This window comes from Stigmatopora argus, chromosome 14, assembly GCF_051989625.1.
Source record: "Stigmatopora argus isolate UIUO_Sarg chromosome 14, RoL_Sarg_1.0, whole genome shotgun sequence".
Lineage (NCBI taxonomy): Eukaryota > Metazoa > Chordata > Actinopteri > Syngnathiformes > Syngnathidae > Stigmatopora > Stigmatopora argus.
In genome coordinates, this window is record NC_135400.1 from 17,693,236 (window position 1) to 17,709,642 (window position 16,407).

A 16,407-nucleotide genomic window follows, 5' to 3' on the forward strand; every position below is an offset into this window, starting at 1 on the left:
AATCGGGCTCAATTCCTGTTGTAATCATGTCACGCATTACAACGCTTGGTTTAATTTTAATAACCATGTGCAAGCAACGAATCCAATTAATCGCTCGAGTATACTGTCTGCGAATGCTGGCGTGTCAGTGCCGGGCCTCCCGGTCAAAACACATTGGACGTCCGGTCATTTAGGGTTATGGTGCGCGTGAGAATCCACGCAGCGACGATGTGAAAAGATGACTTCCTGGTCTTTGTGACCAACTGTTTGGATCTCATGAGCAGCCGTCAGGCGTATCTAATGGGAACTTTGCCTGCACTCTTCAGCTTCCGCTCTCGTTCTCGTTTCACCAACGACCAGTGGATGACATCGTAACCTCCCGTTTCGTCACCGGTTTCGATCGCTTGGGTCGTCGCCCTCCCGCGTCATCGGACCGGCCCGCTTGATCCACGCTTGTAGTTTTTGTACGTGGAAAAAGGAGGATGAGTCAATCTGAATCATCCGCGTCATGAGACCCCGACGGTTTCTGCTCATCACAAAAGCGTAATTCAGGAAGAAAAAAAAATGCTCCCGAATTAAAGGGCGGAAATTTTGCCGGGAGCCCGGGGCGCTTTTCTCAGACATTTTTTTCCCCAATTTTCGGGTGGGGGGGGGGGCAGTGGCGGCGTCGAACTAAAGGAGACGAGAGAAGACAAGTCCGGTCAGGTCTGCAGGTACATTGGCGTCGGCATGGCACCACCCTCAAACACCGACCCAACCCACCCCTCACATTCCTCTACAAATACTCCCGTCTTGTCCCAGCATCTCCAGACAAAACCCATTCGGGAGCCATCGAACGAGAAGAAGAAAAAGGACGAGAAAGTCACATTTACAGCCAAGGTAAGGCCAAACGGCGTGCGCACAAAAGTCAGGTTTGGATGGAAGTTTTCTTCTAGGACATTCAGGGAAAAGCTCATGTTGGGACTTTTTGCTTCATTTGCCCTCCAGGCATATCTTCTTTTTTTTTGGTCACAAGTTTCCTTAGGCCCGTGGTGTTTTGTTTTCGAGGATCTTTTTTTTTGGGTCAAAAAAAGAGCCGGAAACGTTGTGAAGAAACACTCGATGAGAATGGGAAAAACAGAAACCTATCTGGAATTAAACACGTCATTTGATCGCCGCCAGCCCTCCCAGTCGGGATAGTTGGGGCCTCTTAACCTGTCACCTGTGAGCTCCAATAAATTGGAAGTTCATTGTTGTCAATGGCGGGGAGAACCAACCAAAGGATTTGCACGAGATGCAAAACCATACTAAAAAAAGGGGAAATCAGCGTGAATTGACATATTTTAAACGTAAAAGTGAAAAGTGAGGGGGGAAAAGCAAACGGTACTTTTATTCATTTTCTAGTCTTTGTGTGCCCAGTGTTTAACGGGTTAAATGATTTGGTTTTACGGGGACAACGCCCATTTCCCGCGTCTCCTTGTTGTTGGATGGATTGCTCGCTTCTTTTTTTTTCTCCCCGCATGGGCGGAGAAGCAAAGCAAAGCAAAGCAAAGCAAAGCAAAGACAAGCCAATGGAAGCAAAGTGCAGGCAGTTTCGGCACCCCTCGGGCCTGCTCGGACACGCTCGCTCTTCTCAAAAGGTGCTCCGAAATGGCAACCTGCACGGCAAACAAATGAAAACGACGGATCCCCAATCTCATTTTACATGAAGTCACTTAATTCGCCACTGGAACAAAGTTCATTCATGGCCATTTTCTAATGATTCCATCAAATAAAAGCAAAAATCCCTTCCGTTGATTGAGACTCCGGAGAAAGTGGCCGTGTCGTTGAGTAGCACGCTAGCTCATTCTGGGTGTGACATCATCTTGATTTTTTTTTTGAGCAGGCTGGGCCAAGGCAGGACCAAATTTGACAATTTAGCCTTTTCTGTCACTTTTGGCCACCTATTTGGTGTCCCAAAAACGCTCCGCCATCATTAAAAAAAATAAAAATCAGTCACGTGGCCATCGAGAAGGCGGTTTGGCTCCAGCGCGTTGACCTTGGACATCTTTTCGCCACGCAGGATGGGCTCCACGGGCGTTCAGATCGTGTGCGTGGCCTTGGGGGTGCTGGGTCTGATCGGGGCCATCGTTTGCTGCGCCGTACCTCGCTGGAAGGTTTCCTCCTTCACCGGCTCCAACATCGTCACGGCGCAGGTAAGCGCACCGATCCACCGGGGCGCGTTAGGGGCGTGGCCATATGAGGAAGTGGCATACCTTTGGTGTGTGTTTTTTTTGTTTTTGTGTTTTTTTAGAGTCAGCAGGAAGGTCTGTGGAAGTCGTGCGTGATCCAGAGCACGGGCCAGCACCAGTGCAAGAACTACGACTCCCTGCTGGTGCTTGCCGCCGACCTGCAGGCGGCCCGCGCCATGACCATCGTCAGCTGCATGCTGGCCGCCGTCAGCCTGCTGGTGGTCTTCTGCGGGGCCGACTTCACCACCTGCGTGGAGAACGAGGAGGCCAAGCCCAAGATCAGCCTGGCGGCCGGCGTGGGCCTCCTGCTGGCCGGCCTGGTCCTGATCGTCCCCGTCAGCTGGTCGGCCCACACGGTGGTGCGCAACTTCAACAACCCGCTGGTCATCTCCGCGCAGAAGCGCGAGTTGGGGGCTTGCATCTTTGTGGGCTGGGGGGCCGGAGTGCTCCTCCTGCTGGCCGGGGGCCTCCTCTGCTGCTTCAGCCGGCCCGGCTCCGGCGCCGCTTCCGGCGCCACCGCCAAGTACTACAGCAACAGTGCCTCGGCGCCCAGCAAGAACTACGTCTGAATCCAAAATACCTTTGTTTTTTTCCCGTATTCCAAAAAGAAAATTTGAAAAAAAGCCTCTAAGGCATTGAACAAAGTCAAACATCAAAATCTTTATGTATCGAGTAAGGTTTTTTTTTTATGGGTTGCCTTAAAAAATAGCATTGTAGTGGTCAGAGTGAGAAATAAATTCAAGACTTGAGTAGAAAGCCCAGCTAAACTACCAACGGGGTGCCATTTATAGTCCGTTAAATGCGGCGGTCAAATCGTTGCCCGAATTCAAAAGCTTTGTACCGGATTGGACATCTATTGCAGTCCAATGACGTTTCTTCTAACAGAGACCAGTCCACACAAAGGTCAATAGCGGCCATCGAGTTCACTTAATTGCGAGCGTTTATTTGACTGCTGAATTCAAGTGATAAATAAGTTGTGATGATTTTGTATGTAGAAAAAAATCATGCGAATGCTTTGAAAATATTGAATTTTATTCCAAATACTATATTAAACATTTGGAGCAACAATTTAAGCCTGTTTGGATTTTTTTTTTTGGGGGGGGGGGGTTCCGAGTTACATTTTTTTTTCTTTTGAGTACAATTTCCTGTTTGCAGTGTCCCGGTCTCTCTTCAATGCGTTTTGTTCTCCAGCGTGCTGACGCGCTGGCTCAGCTCCTCCAGCGTGGCTTTCAGGGATTTCAACTCTCGCCTCAAAGCAGACACGTCCTGGAATCAGAGGCAGAAATATTCTCCATTTCCCATCACCATGTCCACAACTTGACAATGTGAAGATTGAGAGAACAGTTGGAAAAAGGAACAAGCCATCCTATTGGCAAGCTTCCCATGAATACCACACGTTCAAAGTCCAAGTGAAAAAGAAGCGGCAAAAAGTCACGTAAAACGCCCCAAAATGAAAACAAAGACTCGTGCGAAGGCGGCGGTGGTCACCTGGGCCTCGGCTCCCCCGGCAGCCCCGCCTCCCCCGGAAGCCCCGCCTCCCACGTTGCCGCTCTTCAGGAGGCTCTTGTGAAGCGTGAACTCGACGGCCTTGGCGGTGGCCACGAAGCCGTCTTTGAGCGAGAGCATCACGGGCGGGGCGTCCTTGCCGGCAAACCATTCGTCGGCCTCCGCCGAGGGTTCGGGGCCCGCCGTGTCGGGGTACAGGTCCTCCTGGAACTGGTCCGACTACACCAGAGGGACAAAAAAAAAGGTAACGTCGACGCCATACCACCCACCCTTCATCGTGTAAAAGGAGTTGAAAGAGAAGTTGAAGCCTTCTCTAGCACGGCTACCTTTCGGGGCACCGTCATGACGATGGGCTCGCACTTCTTCTCGTGGAGTTTGTAGAACCTGCGGGGAAAGGGGAAAGGCGCGGGCGCGGTTAGGCGACGGGAACGGCGCCCCGGTCGGCCACTTTACATTCGATAACTTTATTGGTCCCGTGGCTACCTGGCGATCTCGCACTTGTTGACCTCCAGGCCCCTCTTGGGCATGTAGCCCATGCCCTTCTGGCTGTCCATGCTGCTGTACATGGACAGGTAGTGCACGTAGGGCGCCTCCTCCGTCACCTCGAAGTAGCGGATGCTGCTATCGCCCTGCGGGGGGTGCAAACGGACGGAGCTCAACGGGGGAGCGGGTCCGACCGGGGCCCGACCGGGGCCCGACCGGGACCCGACGGCCCGGAGCCCGGCTGACCTTGCCGCACAGGTAGACCACGCCGGTGTCCGTGTCGAAGAAAGGCAGGAGGACGCCACTGCTGGTGTCCACTTCCTGCAGGGTTAGCGGGGAGCTAAAGTCCTCCTGGAAAAAAAAGCACATTATTCACATCTAAGGCACTTTGCACGGAGGGAGGGGCAAGAGACAGCAAACCAATGGCAACTCACCAGGTCCCACAGCGCCACCTGCCTCTCGCTCATGCGACCGAAGCCCGTGGTGAGGATCCTCCCGTCCGAGACCCAGACGGCCCGCACCGGCCTGGAGCCCTCGTGAGCTTTCTCCTTCTCCTGTTGAGCGGGAACGGAGTTGGGACCCGGTCGCCGGAAGTCCCGGATTGGCCCCGCCCACCCGCCTACGGGAACACCTACCTGGAGGACCACGCCTTTCCTGGGGTCCAGCACCCGCAGGGTCTTGTCCTTGCAGGAGGTCAGGATCTTGGAGCCGTCGCGGTTCCAGCAGGCGCCGTAGATGACGTCCGGGTGAAGGTCGTCCATCCTGACCACCGCCTGGCCACGGGCCACGTTCCATAGGATCAGCACGTTGTCGCAGCCTGGGGAAAAAGGTCGTCGGTCAACCTCAGCGCCATCGGTTAGCGGCCGGCTAAAAAGCGCGGCTAACGCGCGCTCACCTGCGCTCAGGAGGACGTTGCGGGCGCTGGGGTGCCAGCCGAGGATGCCCACGCGCCTGGAGTGCCCCTCCAGCTTGACCACCGGCCGCGTCAGCGGCGAGGTCAAGCCGCCGTCCGGGATCTCCCAAATCTGCCCGGAGGGAGGGAGGGAGGGAGGACCCCCGAGGTGACGCGCCGGGCCAAAGAATGGGACTTTCCGTGACCCCCGCGGTCCCCGGGGCCAGGCGGGGCCAGGCCGGGCCAGGACTCACCATGACGCTGCAGTCCTCCGAGCCGCTGGCGATGACGTTGTCGTTGTGGGGGCAAAACTCGATGTCCAGCACGGGCCCCTTGTGGCCGCACACGGTCGGGTAGGACATGTCGATGCGACCCGTCTGCAAGGCCACATTCTTTTTTTTGAAATGATGAACCCAATAGACGTCCAATCCAAATGTTTTTCGAATGTTTCCCACTACATTATGAGGAGTAGAGCCACAAAAAAAGTCTCCGGGGCCAGAAAGGTCACAGTGAGCCCGACCTTTGGCCCTCCGGCATCTTTGGCAAGTGCCCGTGGGCGTGGCCAACGGCTCGGATGAAAAGCGCCTAGCGACGGAGCGTGTCGCTTGTCAAACTGCCAATTTCACAAGCCGCATTTAAGGAACAAAGGCGTACGGTACGTCGTCTTTAAGAAAAGTCAGGTGGGGGGGGGCAGTTTGCAGGGGGTGCTTGCATCCGGCCCAGACAAAAGTGCATCCGCCTCCAAATATGGTGAAAACATCTTTGAGTGCTTTCAAACTTCCCCATTTGCTTGACAGCGTGAAGACGGACGGCGACTTTTACGAGCAAAGTTCACGTCACCGCCACCAGACTTGTCGTCATCGCGCATTTTTGCACTCGTTCCCTCGGCAACGTACGTTTTTTTGTGTGTTTTTTTCCATATTATTTTCTGGCTATGTCGTTATTTATAAAAAATCTTCAAAACACAATGTTTTCCCACCCAATCCCCATCTTGTAACAGTGACGAATGGTACATTTTGAGCCTTTTTTTGGGAGGCGGGACCCACCTTGTTGAGGGGGAGGACCATGAAGGCCCCGCCGCCGCTGGCGTCCACGATCATGGCCACAAACTTGGGGTTGACGGAGCAGAAGGTGCTGTCCCAGGTCATCTGGGAGACGCGGATGTCGTCGTAGCAGTGGTCGGCCTTGGCCGCCTGGCCGAAGACGTGGCGGAACTTGCTGCTCCGCACCACCTGCGGGGACATGGCGGCGGCGACCTGCCCGCAAAACAAACAAACAATAGTTCCTAGTTAGGGGCAATTTAGCATACCGTTAGCCTAGCGTGCATGGGGGAGGAAATCGGACTACCACCCAGAGAAAGCCCACGCAAGGCCTTTTAACAGGGTGGGGCTGGTGGAAATAAATCTTCCGAAAATAATGCAAATGTCTTTCTGTGTCTCGTTCATGGGCAAACCTTCAGCCAAAATGGCCATACTCTTGTCATTTTGAAGGGTTTACAAAGTCGTATTGGAGAACCTTGCAACAGATTAGGGCCCTTACATGTAAAATGCCATTCTACTTGGGAAAAATTCAAGTGATGAAAAAAAGCCAATTGATTTCATGAGGAGAGGTACCAGATGTTTGGCAGGAGCGTATCCATACATCGGGCCACAAAGTACGGTGATGTAGCGGTACGTTGTTACCGTAAGGCTTACTTTGCGCGCCTTCCGGCCCTTCAGAAAGAGGAAGCGGGGCCGGCTTGCTCAAGCGCTTCCGCTTCTCTTTGCTGCAGCTGGGTGGAAAAAAATGCTCGAAAACGCACCATCCAGGTGGCCAAAAAAGGACAAAACGGCACGAAAAGGAGGCCAACGACGCCCGCCGGAGGAGCCCACGCGCTTTGGGGAAAAGGTCGCAACCTCCCGACGACTCCCGACCGGAAACCCACCCGCTCGCAAAGGACGTAGAGCAGGGGTGGCCAAGTCCGGTCCTGGAGAGCCCCCGTCATCCAGTCGGTTTTCCGGGTCTCTCTCCAGCAACACACCTGAATCAAATCATCGCCATCAAGCTACTGAACAGCTTGCTGATGAGTTGATCATTTGATTCAGGTGTGCCAGAGGAGATACGGAAAACACAGCGGATGACGGGGGCTCTCCGGGACCGGGACTTGGCCACCCCTGACGTAGAAGGTCGGCCTACCTGGCGCTTTGCGTGCGTGCCGGGTTGAGCTGGCGAGGGAGCGGGCTGGCGTCGGCGTGCGGTGGCCGGACGGACGGAATGAGCGGCGCGACGAAGATGCACAAGAAAGGCGTCTCGGCAGGAAGTAGGCGGTGATGTCGGTGGGCGCACATTTGCAGCAGAGGAAGCCCGGCCAGGCCATTGCGTTAGCGTTACAATCAGCTCACTTTCTATGCAATGCAAAGACAAACTTGATTCCTTTTGAAAAAGTTTGCATTTATTATTATTGATTTTGTACGAGGGGGAAAAAAAGCACACCCAAATAAAGTTTGTTTCAATTGTGGAATTCTATCCAACGAGTATATTGACAAATGGAATCTATTTCAACTGGAAAGTCTGGCATGGAGGGATCCTGTTGCACCGACAGCCATCATTCACCATCGCGGGGTGCCGGAGCCTAACCCGAGCGGATTCTCCCAACAGAAGACACGGGCAAATCTTTAGAAATATAGACTTTGGTTTATTGCACAATGGTTACAGGAGCGGCGAAAGCGTAAAAGGGCACCACCCCCAAATGGTCCAGGGTAACAACGCCATGGATTCCCTTCCCTTTCACATATTCCCTTTGAATATTTTTAAAAAGCACAACTACGTCGGAGTGCCGTGCGGAGGCCATTTACTACACGGGTTAGCCAATTTGCTAGGGCTCGCCTTCCGCTACTGTTAGGGCACCTGAGAAGACACCACGTTCCCCATTTTTGACTTCGTATGCATAGTTTGACCTGGGCTCCACTCCGTTTTCATGCTTAAAGTCATACCGTGTATATATACATATGTATACAGAGAAAGGAGGGTAGCTGCCAGCTAACTCGCTAACCACCAGCTAACTCGCTAGCCTCCAGCTAACTCGCTAGCCGTCAGCCAACTCGCTAGCCGTCAGCTAAAAGCTAGCCATCAGCTAACTGGCTAGCCGTCAGCTAATTGGCTAACCGTCAGCTAACTGGCTAGCCGTCAGCTAACTCACTAACCACGCTCATGCAATGGCGTGCTAATTTGGCAACGTAAGCGCCGGGACACCAAAAAATACGTCAATCCTGAAACATAAGTGCAATGAAAGGGGCTTCAATGTGACAATATTTTAAAATCAAACGCATGTAGTTATGCGTGAAGAAAATTGCAACTCGTCTCAACCGAATGCAAGTTTAACAAACATAAACCATTTTTTCCCCAATGCTATGTCAAAAAGCATAGTCCAGAAATACAAATGCTAAACAGGTTCCAAAACGTGCATCTTTTTTTGTTTTGTTTTTACCCCCAAAACAATGGGAACATCTTTGCGTTCCTGACATTGGCCTTACTTGCGAGCACTCATATCGGCTAAGTAAAACTACTTACTATACGTATATATGTGACTATCGGGACCAAAATGCACACGAAAAAACAACCATTCTGCAGCCAAATGGCCGACTTTGGAGTGTTGTTTGTTTACTTGTGGTTTTTTTTTTGACTACTTACCATTATCGGCAGGGGACACTAGATAGCTAGACGTCTCATCCAAACGGACGGACGTCGAAAACGTGACTACTGTTGGTATGGATGCATAGGTGACTACGCCGACCTCTCCCAGTCAGTCCTGGGCCTTGGCCGGCAGCACGTTAGTCTTAGGTTGGAACATTTTGGCTCTGAAGCCCGTCCCGAGCATCCCCGTCATGCAAACGGACGCCACTGGATGGCAGGAGAGCACCGGTTTCCTTCTCAAGCGACTTTTGGAAGAGCAAAGTAGCCCAAGAAACGTCTTGGTGTCAAGAAGCCCAGAGATGGCGTCGAAGCACGAGTTTTTCCCACCTCACCAAATTCCTCAACGTATTTCTACATAGTTAGTGACCAGCTACATCGGAGCGAAGCGCTACTTTTTGCCCCGATTCCAGTCACTTCTTTGGCACCATCTAGCCAAATGAAAGTCCTCACGACCTCCCAACGTGGTTACTCGAGGCCAAGATGCCAGCAAGGCACAATTTTTGTCCCGGTGCTGCTCCTCAATAGACTCCCACGTAGTTCCTAGACGGAAGCGCGCCACGAGATGGCACTATTTTTCTTCCGATGGAAGCCCGCTCGCTCTTCTGCCGCCAGCCGGCAAAATTCCTTGACGCCAAGACGGGCGGGCTGTCGGGCAAAGCCACCGAGGGGAAGAAAGACTGACCAAACTAAGTGCATTTGTAAGTGGCAAACTTTCAAAAGTCGGGCGGAAATGTTTTTCAAACACTTGTTTGTGATCCGTCCATTTTCGCCGTCACCGTCACGTGACCACTCGCTGCCAATCGGCCGTCTTCATACGACCACCTCCGGAGTCTGAGCGGACAGGGGCCGGCCGGCGCGTGACTCCGTTTGAGGCCCCGGGGGTCCTCAGTCGGAGGGACAGCGGTAACTGTCGATCCACAGCAGGTCGTCCAGGACCCCCCAGTGCAGGTAGAGGATGGAGATGACCACCAGCACGTGCATGATCTGGTGGCTGTTGCACCAGTAGTCAAAGAGGCCCGGGCGGAAGCGCTCGGGGACGCGGGCGATGTTGATGACGCCGCCCAGCACGGCCAGCGCGTCCATGGTCAGGAAGTGGCGCAGCGAGGTGGGGCTGCCGCCGCCCACGCCCGCCCAGCGCAGCACGAAGAAGGAGAAGCGGAAGAGCGCCTGCCAGGCGAAGGAGCGCAGCCGCCGCACGCTGCTGCGCGCCGTCACCGCGCAGTAGATGGCGTAGCCCGACAGCACGATGTAGAGCCACAGCGCCGCCGTGCGCGTGCACGGGTAGCACAGGAGGGTGCTGTAAAGGATGGGCAGCGCCCCTGCAATTGGGCGCAATTAGTTTGGGGACTAGCATTGAGAAGAAAAAAAAAGAAAAAAAAACATTTCAAATAACCATCGAATGCATTTTCTTTTTCAGGGGCAGCATTTTTCTCAACGGTTTTCACAGCTATCGCTATCAACTTTTTTTTCTCGAGCGCCATCGTTGAATTTCGATGGACGCCAAGGTTAATTCCCCCCGAAAACAAATGTGGCGGTCGTACCCAGCGTGTTGATCATGCAAATGCCGCAGACGTCCAGCTTGAGCAGGGTGTGGTAGACGGGCTCGCCGCCCTCGTGGTTCATGAAGAGGTGGTAGAGCACCGAGCCCAGTTGCGGCGACAGGCAGGCCAGGAAGTGGGCCACGCCCAGCCAGGTCACGCTGATCTGGGACCAGGGGATGTTCAGGGGCAGCAGCACCACGAAGCAAACCAGAGGGATGCCTGAAAGGAGAAAACACAAGGGGAAGACTTTGGCGTCAATCGCAACGTCCCGAGTGTGGTGGTGCACTCTGGACTTAGGCTCACCGGGCAAAAGCCCAGAGTCGCCCTTGGCGTGTATATTTGGAAAAGGTCAAAAGGAACACAGCCACCAATTTGGGAAAAGGTCAACGGAACACGGGCAATTTGGAAAAGGAAAGCCGCCGTGGGCGTCGTGACCGTCGCGACCGGACTGACCGTCGCGACCGGACTGACCGTGAGTGTAGATGTTCCCCAGCTCGTTGTGAAGGTAGAAGAGACTCCGGATGCAGTCCTGCGCCGAGGACACGGGCCGGTAGCCCGTCAGGACGTACTGGTTGAACTGCAGGTGCGGCGGAGAGCTGGCCCGGTCCAGCAGCCGTCGCTGTCCCTTGAGGAAGGCCAGGGCCAGGAGCGCCGACAGCAACATCCCGCCCAACAGGCACGGCGCCGACGGCAGGACCCCGCCGAACAGGGACAGCGCCGACTGGACGCCCATGTAGACGTTGAGCGAGAGGACGGCGGCGAGAACCTTGCGGGACGCCATTTCAGAACGCTCCCTCCGAGAAAGCGCTTGCTTGCTTGCTTGCTTACTTGCTTGCTTGCCCCCAGCGCCCGCTCACCGGCTGCCCATCAGTCCATCAGTCAGTCCGTCCAAGCGACCGCCGCCGCTACTCGCGAAGACGAACCCTCACCGCCGGACCAAGTGGCATCCGCCAGGCCGGGGGGGCCACTTGACCGGTCGCCTGACCGGCCGCCGCCACCACCACCGCCGCCGCCGCCGCTGCGAGGAGGAGGAGGACTCATGGGGGACAACGGCAGTCAGCGCGGCCTGCTCTTCGCGTCCACAGTGGCTTCCTCGTCGCTAGCATCCCGGCCGGGCGGGGGGCACGGATGCTGCCACCGGCCGCCGGCGCGCGTCCATGCGGCTCCGGAGGGATGCCGCCGAGTCGAGTCGAGTCGAGTCGAGTCGAGTCGAGTCGAGCCGATCCCGAGCGAGCCTGCTCTCCTCTCGATCCTTGGCCTCGCTCGCGACGATCGCCCTCGACCTTCTTCTCCAAAATGTGACCGCCAAAGAAGCGACACCAAAAAAAAAGGCCAATGATTTTTCTTCCGGGCCAGCCGAGATTGGAGCTAGCCGAACCCCGGGCTACCGACGCCCTGAGCCGCGGGGCCTCGGGACAACGTTTTTCCGCTTTTCCTCGCGGAACACGCTCGGCATTATCGTTGCTGCGGCTCACGGTGACTTTTTCCTCTTTATTTTGATGGCTCAATGGAAGTGTGAGGAGTCCTCACGAAGCGGGCGGCCTCGGAATGAATCCGCTGCGGCGCGCTGAACCAAAAAGTCAAGCAGGCTCCGCTCAAATCGTTTGCTTCTCTTTACCCTTTCAAAGTAAACACCCAACAGCTGTGGCGTTAGGTGAAATAACCCGTGACTAGCCTTCATAAAAACAAAATATTAAATAAAGAGCTACATGGTGCACAAAAAAATGGAGACAAAGTTCATTTCAATCGTTTAAGCATTACGAAAACCGGCACCAAAACCACTACTGTGAAAATCCCGTGCGACACTTCCCGCTCTGTCACAAAAATAATCTTACCCCTACATACCGGCTGCGCGCCTTCCACTCCTTGTTTTCTGATTGTATATATGATATATATACAATATATAATAATTTATATATATATATATATATATATATATATATATATATATATATATATATATATATATATATATATATATATATATATATATATATATATATATATAAATTATATATATTACATACACCACATTATCTGTGTCAAACGTATTCGTATTGAAATTATTGCTTTTTTAACGATTTGGGCAAACTTTGCTCATCAAGCAGATTACATGAAATCCATTTTACATGAAGCTATCAGATTTCATTTCTAGGAAATGTGTATGACACTTCCTTGTCAGTCCTTGTTTCCGTTCCATTGAAAGCCACAGAGATGCTTTTCTGGGTCGCTTCCTGTCAATTTTGGTCCTTTTTTTGTGTGCCACTTCCTGTTGTTATTGAGTCAAACCCCTCTTGCGTGCTCAGGTAGATGTTGCTGAGGTTAGCTGAATGTCTCTGCCAGGCGGCGCAATGTAATTGTCTAATGGAAGAGCAGCCCTTGAGGTTGACAATGAATCATGGCAGCCCAAACACACACACACACACACACACCCAAACACACACTCACCGTCACTCTGCTTCCTCGTGAGTGATGCGGCCAACACACCCGAGAAAGATGACCGATGTTTGTTTTCTTGAGAATTGATGCCTGTCAGCAGCACCAAGAAAAGAAGGCTCAAAACAAAACATGTTGCAAAATAAAGGGGACACCGTCATAAGTCTGCATATGATATTAACAACATACACACAGAGGGGAAGGTTCTAAAATTCCCAAACGTCCTTCTTTAAAAACCTGTTGACTACAACCCTTAATAGAAACTGAAAATGACAACCCCCTGTCAGAAAACAAAGTGCGCTCGCTATCGGTTTTTGCGTTGACAGGAAAGCTAGTTTGCAGCCGCAGACCACCACCACGGCGCAAAAAAAAAAAAAAACTCCAAACCACAGAAGCTTTGTTGAATAAATTCTGACTCACAAGTGTAATCAGGCCAGATGCTATCGAACAGCGAGACACGTCCAGCTATCTAACGAGACAACAAAAAAAGGTAAGTGGTATGCTATTTAATAAAATAAATAAATAATAAAATGAAATAAAATCAGACATAGGCTTGTCATCAACATTGACGAGACAAAAGCCTAATTGTCATCATACCCAGCTGCGTATGACCAAATTGGTAGTGTTCTATGTTGTTATGTTGCAAGTGCAATTTTTTCGCCTCTATGTGCATGTGCAAAACGTGATGAACATTTGGTTAATATAGAAAACTGCTTCGCTTCTTTGGACGTACAGTAAGTCGTAAGGACAAATGTCTTGGCAGACACTTGAATTGGACTCCGGTGCTTGCAGCTGTTGTCCCTCAATGCAAATGTTTTATTTTAACGTTATGGCACGGTGGAAGGTCAACGCCCGAGTACTTTGGCCTTGAATTTTGCAGGGGCAATTTGATGTACTCTTTAAAGTGAATGGGAAATTCGGCTTCGACCAACAATCCCTCAATTTACTCGCCGATTATTCGGAAGAGGCCGCGATTTGAAGATCTCTCGCGGCAAATATGCTTTCCGACCCGAAAGCCCAATGACTTGCCCGGGGACTAAAACACGCCATGAACTGCAGATGAGCTTTCCACGCCAGCGAGCGCCACACACCCCGTTAAGATGAACCGGATTTTCCAGACGTGACGACAAGTCAAAGAATGTGACCTGACTAAAATAATAAAACATGGCCGCCGTCCGTTCCTTTCAAAAGTGGGAGTAAGTCATCTTAAAAGCCAACGGCATTTGGGACCAATTCCAGGAACGCGCCACGGTGGCGCGTTGCGCTCGGGACGCTCAAAAGATCCGGGGTGTCCACCTGGGGAAAAGAATAATAACACGTGGGGGCTGGCTCTCGTTCTCAGATCTCCCGAGGTCGAGCGCGTCATGTTGGCGTTGAACGTTTGCGCCGCCCTGGCGCTCTGCTTGATCCACCGCGCGCGGGCGTCCTGCACGCGGGGCGGCCCCGCCGAGTGTCTGCGGGCGGAGACGGTTCCGGGCGGCACCCTGGCCGGCGAGGGCTTCGACGTGACCCGGATGGAGCGCAAGGGAGCGTTCGTCCTGGACATGAACGCGTGGCGGCGCAAGGACAAGAGCTGCACCCTGTGCGTCAACCCCTTTGCGGAGAAGGCCAAGCAGAGGCTGCCCCTCTCCGTGGTGGACTGGCGGGCCCAGCAGGTCTGCGGCTCCAAGGTGGCCGGCGCCATTCACCGCTCCAGCGAGGCTCTGGTCGACTCCTCCAGCTCTACGGTGGAGAACAACTGGAAGTCCAGCCTGGGCTTGGACGTGGACAAATTCGCCACCAAAGTGATGATGGCTGCCACACAATCCAAGCTGGCTCAGTACTCCTTGGAGAAAACCAAGAGCGACAGGTTCACCTTCAGCAGCCAGGAACTCTCCTGCCAGTTCTACAGGTAAGTCGGGATCGAGCCGGTCGGCCGGTCGGCCGGCGATCCGACCCCATGGGATTTTCCCGCGCCGACAGTTACCGCGTGACCAGCAAGCCCAAGGTGCACAGGGAATTTCAGAGGGCGCTGAGGGAACTTCCCAAGACCTTCAGCCCCCGATACAAGGCGCGCTATTACAGATTGATCGAGAACTTTGGCACGCATTATATCACAAAGGTAAAACAAACCAAAAAAAAGTGGGGGTGTCGTACCGGTCGACGGCAACGTCATTTCCCGTCCGTCCGTCTAGGTCAAACTGGGAGGCTCCATCCGGTCGGTGACCAGCATCAAGCAGTGCCAGGCCAGCCTGCAGGGCTTCGACGTGGACGAGGTCAACATGTGCCTGGAATCCGAGGCCTCGGTCACCGTCGGGACGGCGGGGACGGCGGAAAGCGAGGTCAAACGTTGCAGGAGCGACGTGGCCAAAAGCGAGAGCAAGGCCGACTACTCCAGCGTCTTCAACGACAGGTAAAAAGCCTTTCTCTCCACGGAGGTTCCTTCATTCAACGCAAAGATCCCGAGGTGGTCCGACTCCATTCGGTTGGAGCCGACGGGCGCCGGAGCCCGTCCCAGCCAACCACGGGCACCGTCTCTCCGCTCTCCGCTCTCCGCTCTCCGCGCTCCCTCCCCGGCCAGGGACAGGGTCGACTTTAACGGCCATCTCACACGGTGTGGCCAACAGGTTCACGGAAACCAAGGGCGGTCTCAACACCGACCCGGACCTTCTCTTCTCGGCCCGCAAAGACCCGTCCGCCTACAAGGAATGGCTGGGCACGCTGGCCGGACACCCGGATGTCATCTCGTACTCTCTGGAGTCCCTGCACGAGCTGTTGCCCACCGATGCGCCGCAGCGGAAAAACCTGCGCTCGGCCCTACGCCACTACATCCTGGAACGGGCTCTGATGCTGAACTGCAGCGGGCGCTGCCGGGCGGGCGTCAGGGGCGACCCGCGGGAGCCCTGCCTCTGCCGGTGCCACAACCAGCGCCACGTGACGGCCGACTGCTGTCCCGCCCGCCGGGGCACGGCCAGGGTGACGGTCACCGTCCAACGGGCCTCGGGCCTCTGGGGCGACACCACCACGGCCACCGACGCCTTCGTCAAGGTCATTTTTGGGCACCGCGAGTGGCGCACCCCCGTGGTCCCCAACGACAACCACCCCCGTTGGGACACGGTGGTGGACCTGGGCACGCGGGACCTCTCGGCCGGCCTCCCCATCCGATTCCAGATTTGGGACCAGGACAGCGGCTGGGACGACGACCTGCTGGGGACGTGCCTATGGGCGCCGGGGGCGGGCGTGGCGGACGACGTGTGCGCCCTGCGCCACGGGAAGTTTTTCTACAAGTGGGAGGTGGAATGCGCGCCCGGTCTGGGCGGGGCCCGGTGCGTGGACTACGCGCCTTCACCCATGGAGCCCGCTCTGAGCGGCGGGTACGCGTCCCGCCACGCGCACCCGCTCCCGCCGGCCATCTTGCTGGAGATGGGAGTTTTTCCGGGCACCACGTCAAAAGGAAGCCTCGCCGATGCGCTTTAAAATGTGCTGTGCGACAGCAACCATTTTTGAGGTGGGCGGGGCATACGTGTCCAAAACAGGTCCATTTCCATTCCAAAGTCACTTGCTGTGTAGCATGTTTAAGCACCCTCTCATTAAAGCCTTCTTGCTAATAACCTTCCCTCACTTGACAGGAATAAACATTTTTAACAACTTTGACTCGCCACGCGAGACAGGAAGTGGTGACATTTCCTGTCACAGAGGTTTTTGACTC

The 16,407-nt window shown here is 54.1% G+C and overlaps 4 protein-coding genes and 1 long non-coding RNA gene across 9 annotated transcripts; 2 read left to right on the forward strand and 3 right to left on the reverse strand.

Annotated features, from left to right (window-relative positions):
* The first annotated feature begins 774 nt into the window (after nucleotides 1–774).
* On the forward strand, nucleotides 775–3,257 carry cldni (claudin i). The gene is made up of 3 exons (XM_077618608.1): nucleotides 775–858; nucleotides 2,021–2,153; nucleotides 2,252–3,257. Exons 2-3 carry the CDS (start codon nucleotides 2,022–2,024, stop codon nucleotides 2,756–2,758), a joined length of 639 nt encoding a protein of 212 aa, XP_077474734.1. The 5' UTR covers nucleotides 775–858; nucleotide 2,021; the 3' UTR covers nucleotides 2,759–3,257.
* Nucleotides 3,246–7,387, reverse strand: coro1a (coronin, actin binding protein, 1A). 3 transcript variants are annotated; one of them, XM_077618604.1, is made up of 11 exons: nucleotides 6,684–6,836; nucleotides 6,117–6,326; nucleotides 5,325–5,447; nucleotides 5,074–5,203; nucleotides 4,814–4,995; nucleotides 4,613–4,732; nucleotides 4,425–4,529; nucleotides 4,179–4,324; nucleotides 4,022–4,079; nucleotides 3,678–3,914; nucleotides 3,246–3,455 (listed from the first exon to the last, which is right to left on the reverse strand). In XM_077618604.1, the coding sequence occupies exons 1-11, from the start codon at nucleotides 6,711–6,713 to the stop codon at nucleotides 3,360–3,362; spliced, it is 1,437 nt and encodes a 478-aa protein (XP_077474730.1). In that variant the 5' UTR covers nucleotides 6,714–6,836; the 3' UTR covers nucleotides 3,246–3,359. The 3 variants fall into 3 exon arrangements, with proteins under 3 accessions (XP_077474730.1, XP_077474731.1, XP_077474732.1); XM_077618605.1 differs by lacking the exon at nucleotides 6,684–6,836 and adding an exon at nucleotides 7,246–7,387 and having other exon boundaries at nucleotides 3,247–3,455; XM_077618606.1 differs by having other exon boundaries at nucleotides 3,247–3,455; nucleotides 6,765–6,904.
* A 336-nt stretch (nucleotides 7,388–7,723) lies between these two features.
* On the reverse strand, nucleotides 7,724–11,103 carry paqr4a (progestin and adipoQ receptor family member IVa). The gene is made up of 3 exons (XM_077618607.1): nucleotides 10,755–11,103; nucleotides 10,284–10,502; nucleotides 7,724–10,061 (listed from the first exon to the last, which is right to left on the reverse strand). The coding sequence occupies exons 1-3, from the start codon at nucleotides 11,062–11,064 to the stop codon at nucleotides 9,628–9,630; spliced, it is 963 nt and encodes a 320-aa protein (XP_077474733.1). The 5' UTR covers nucleotides 11,065–11,103; the 3' UTR covers nucleotides 7,724–9,627.
* Nucleotides 11,104–12,495: 1,392 nt separating this feature from the next.
* Nucleotides 12,496–13,224, reverse strand: LOC144088559 (uncharacterized). The gene is made up of 3 exons (XR_013304899.1): nucleotides 13,140–13,224; nucleotides 12,732–12,812; nucleotides 12,496–12,644 (listed from the first exon to the last, which is right to left on the reverse strand). It is a non-coding gene; the product is annotated as an uncharacterized LOC144088559 (long non-coding RNA).
* LOC144088558 (perforin-1-like) lies at nucleotides 13,115–16,319 on the forward strand. 3 transcript variants are annotated; one of them, XM_077619035.1, is made up of 5 exons: nucleotides 13,115–13,209; nucleotides 14,062–14,610; nucleotides 14,682–14,820; nucleotides 14,894–15,111; nucleotides 15,326–16,319. In XM_077619035.1, exons 2-5 carry the CDS (start codon nucleotides 14,084–14,086, stop codon nucleotides 16,173–16,175), a joined length of 1,734 nt encoding a protein of 577 aa, XP_077475161.1. In that variant the 5' UTR covers nucleotides 13,115–13,209; nucleotides 14,062–14,083; the 3' UTR covers nucleotides 16,176–16,319. The 3 variants fall into 3 exon arrangements, with proteins under 3 accessions (XP_077475161.1, XP_077475162.1, XP_077475160.1); XM_077619036.1 differs by lacking the exon at nucleotides 13,115–13,209 and adding an exon at nucleotides 13,439–13,453; XM_077619034.1 differs by lacking the exon at nucleotides 13,115–13,209 and adding an exon at nucleotides 13,466–13,915.
* Nucleotides 16,320–16,407: the final 88 nt, after the last annotated feature.

Coding starts and splice junctions, on each gene's coding strand:
- LOC144088558 (XM_077619034.1), top strand. CDS start 13,884: ATGGCCGCCGTCCGTTCCTTTCAAAAGTGGGA. Junction 14,611..14,681: donor CTCTCCTGCCAGTTCTACAG/GTAAGTCGGGAT, acceptor CCGCGCCGACAG/TTACCGCGTGACCAGCAAGC. Junction 15,112..15,325: donor TCCAGCGTCTTCAACGACAG/GTAAAAAGCCTT, acceptor TGTGGCCAACAG/GTTCACGGAAACCAAGGGCG.
- coro1a (XM_077618604.1), bottom strand. CDS start 6,713: ATGTATGGATACGCTCCTGCCAAACATCTG. Junction 4,996..5,073: donor CAACGTCCTCCTGAGCGCAG/GTGAGCGCGCGT, acceptor CTTTTTCCCCAG/GCTGCGACAACGTGCTGATC. Junction 4,080..4,178: donor AACAAGTGCGAGATCGCCAG/GTAGCCACGGGA, acceptor CTTTCCCCGCAG/GTTCTACAAACTCCACGAGA.
- cldni (XM_077618608.1), top strand. CDS start 2,022: ATGGGCTCCACGGGCGTTCAGATCGTGTGCGTGGCCTTGGGGGTGCTG. Junction 2,154..2,251: donor CCAACATCGTCACGGCGCAG/GTAAGCGCACCG, acceptor GTGTTTTTTTAG/AGTCAGCAGGAAGGTCTGTG.
- paqr4a (XM_077618607.1), bottom strand. CDS start 11,064: ATGGCGTCCCGCAAGGTTCTCGCCGCCGTCCTCTCGCTCAACGTCTAC. Junction 10,503..10,754: donor GGGGAACATCTACACTCACG/GTCAGTCCGGTC, acceptor TTCTCCTTTCAG/GCATCCCTCTGGTTTGCTTC. Junction 10,062..10,283: donor TTGCATGATCAACACGCTGG/GTACGACCGCCA, acceptor GCCCAATTGCAG/GGGCGCTGCCCATCCTTTAC.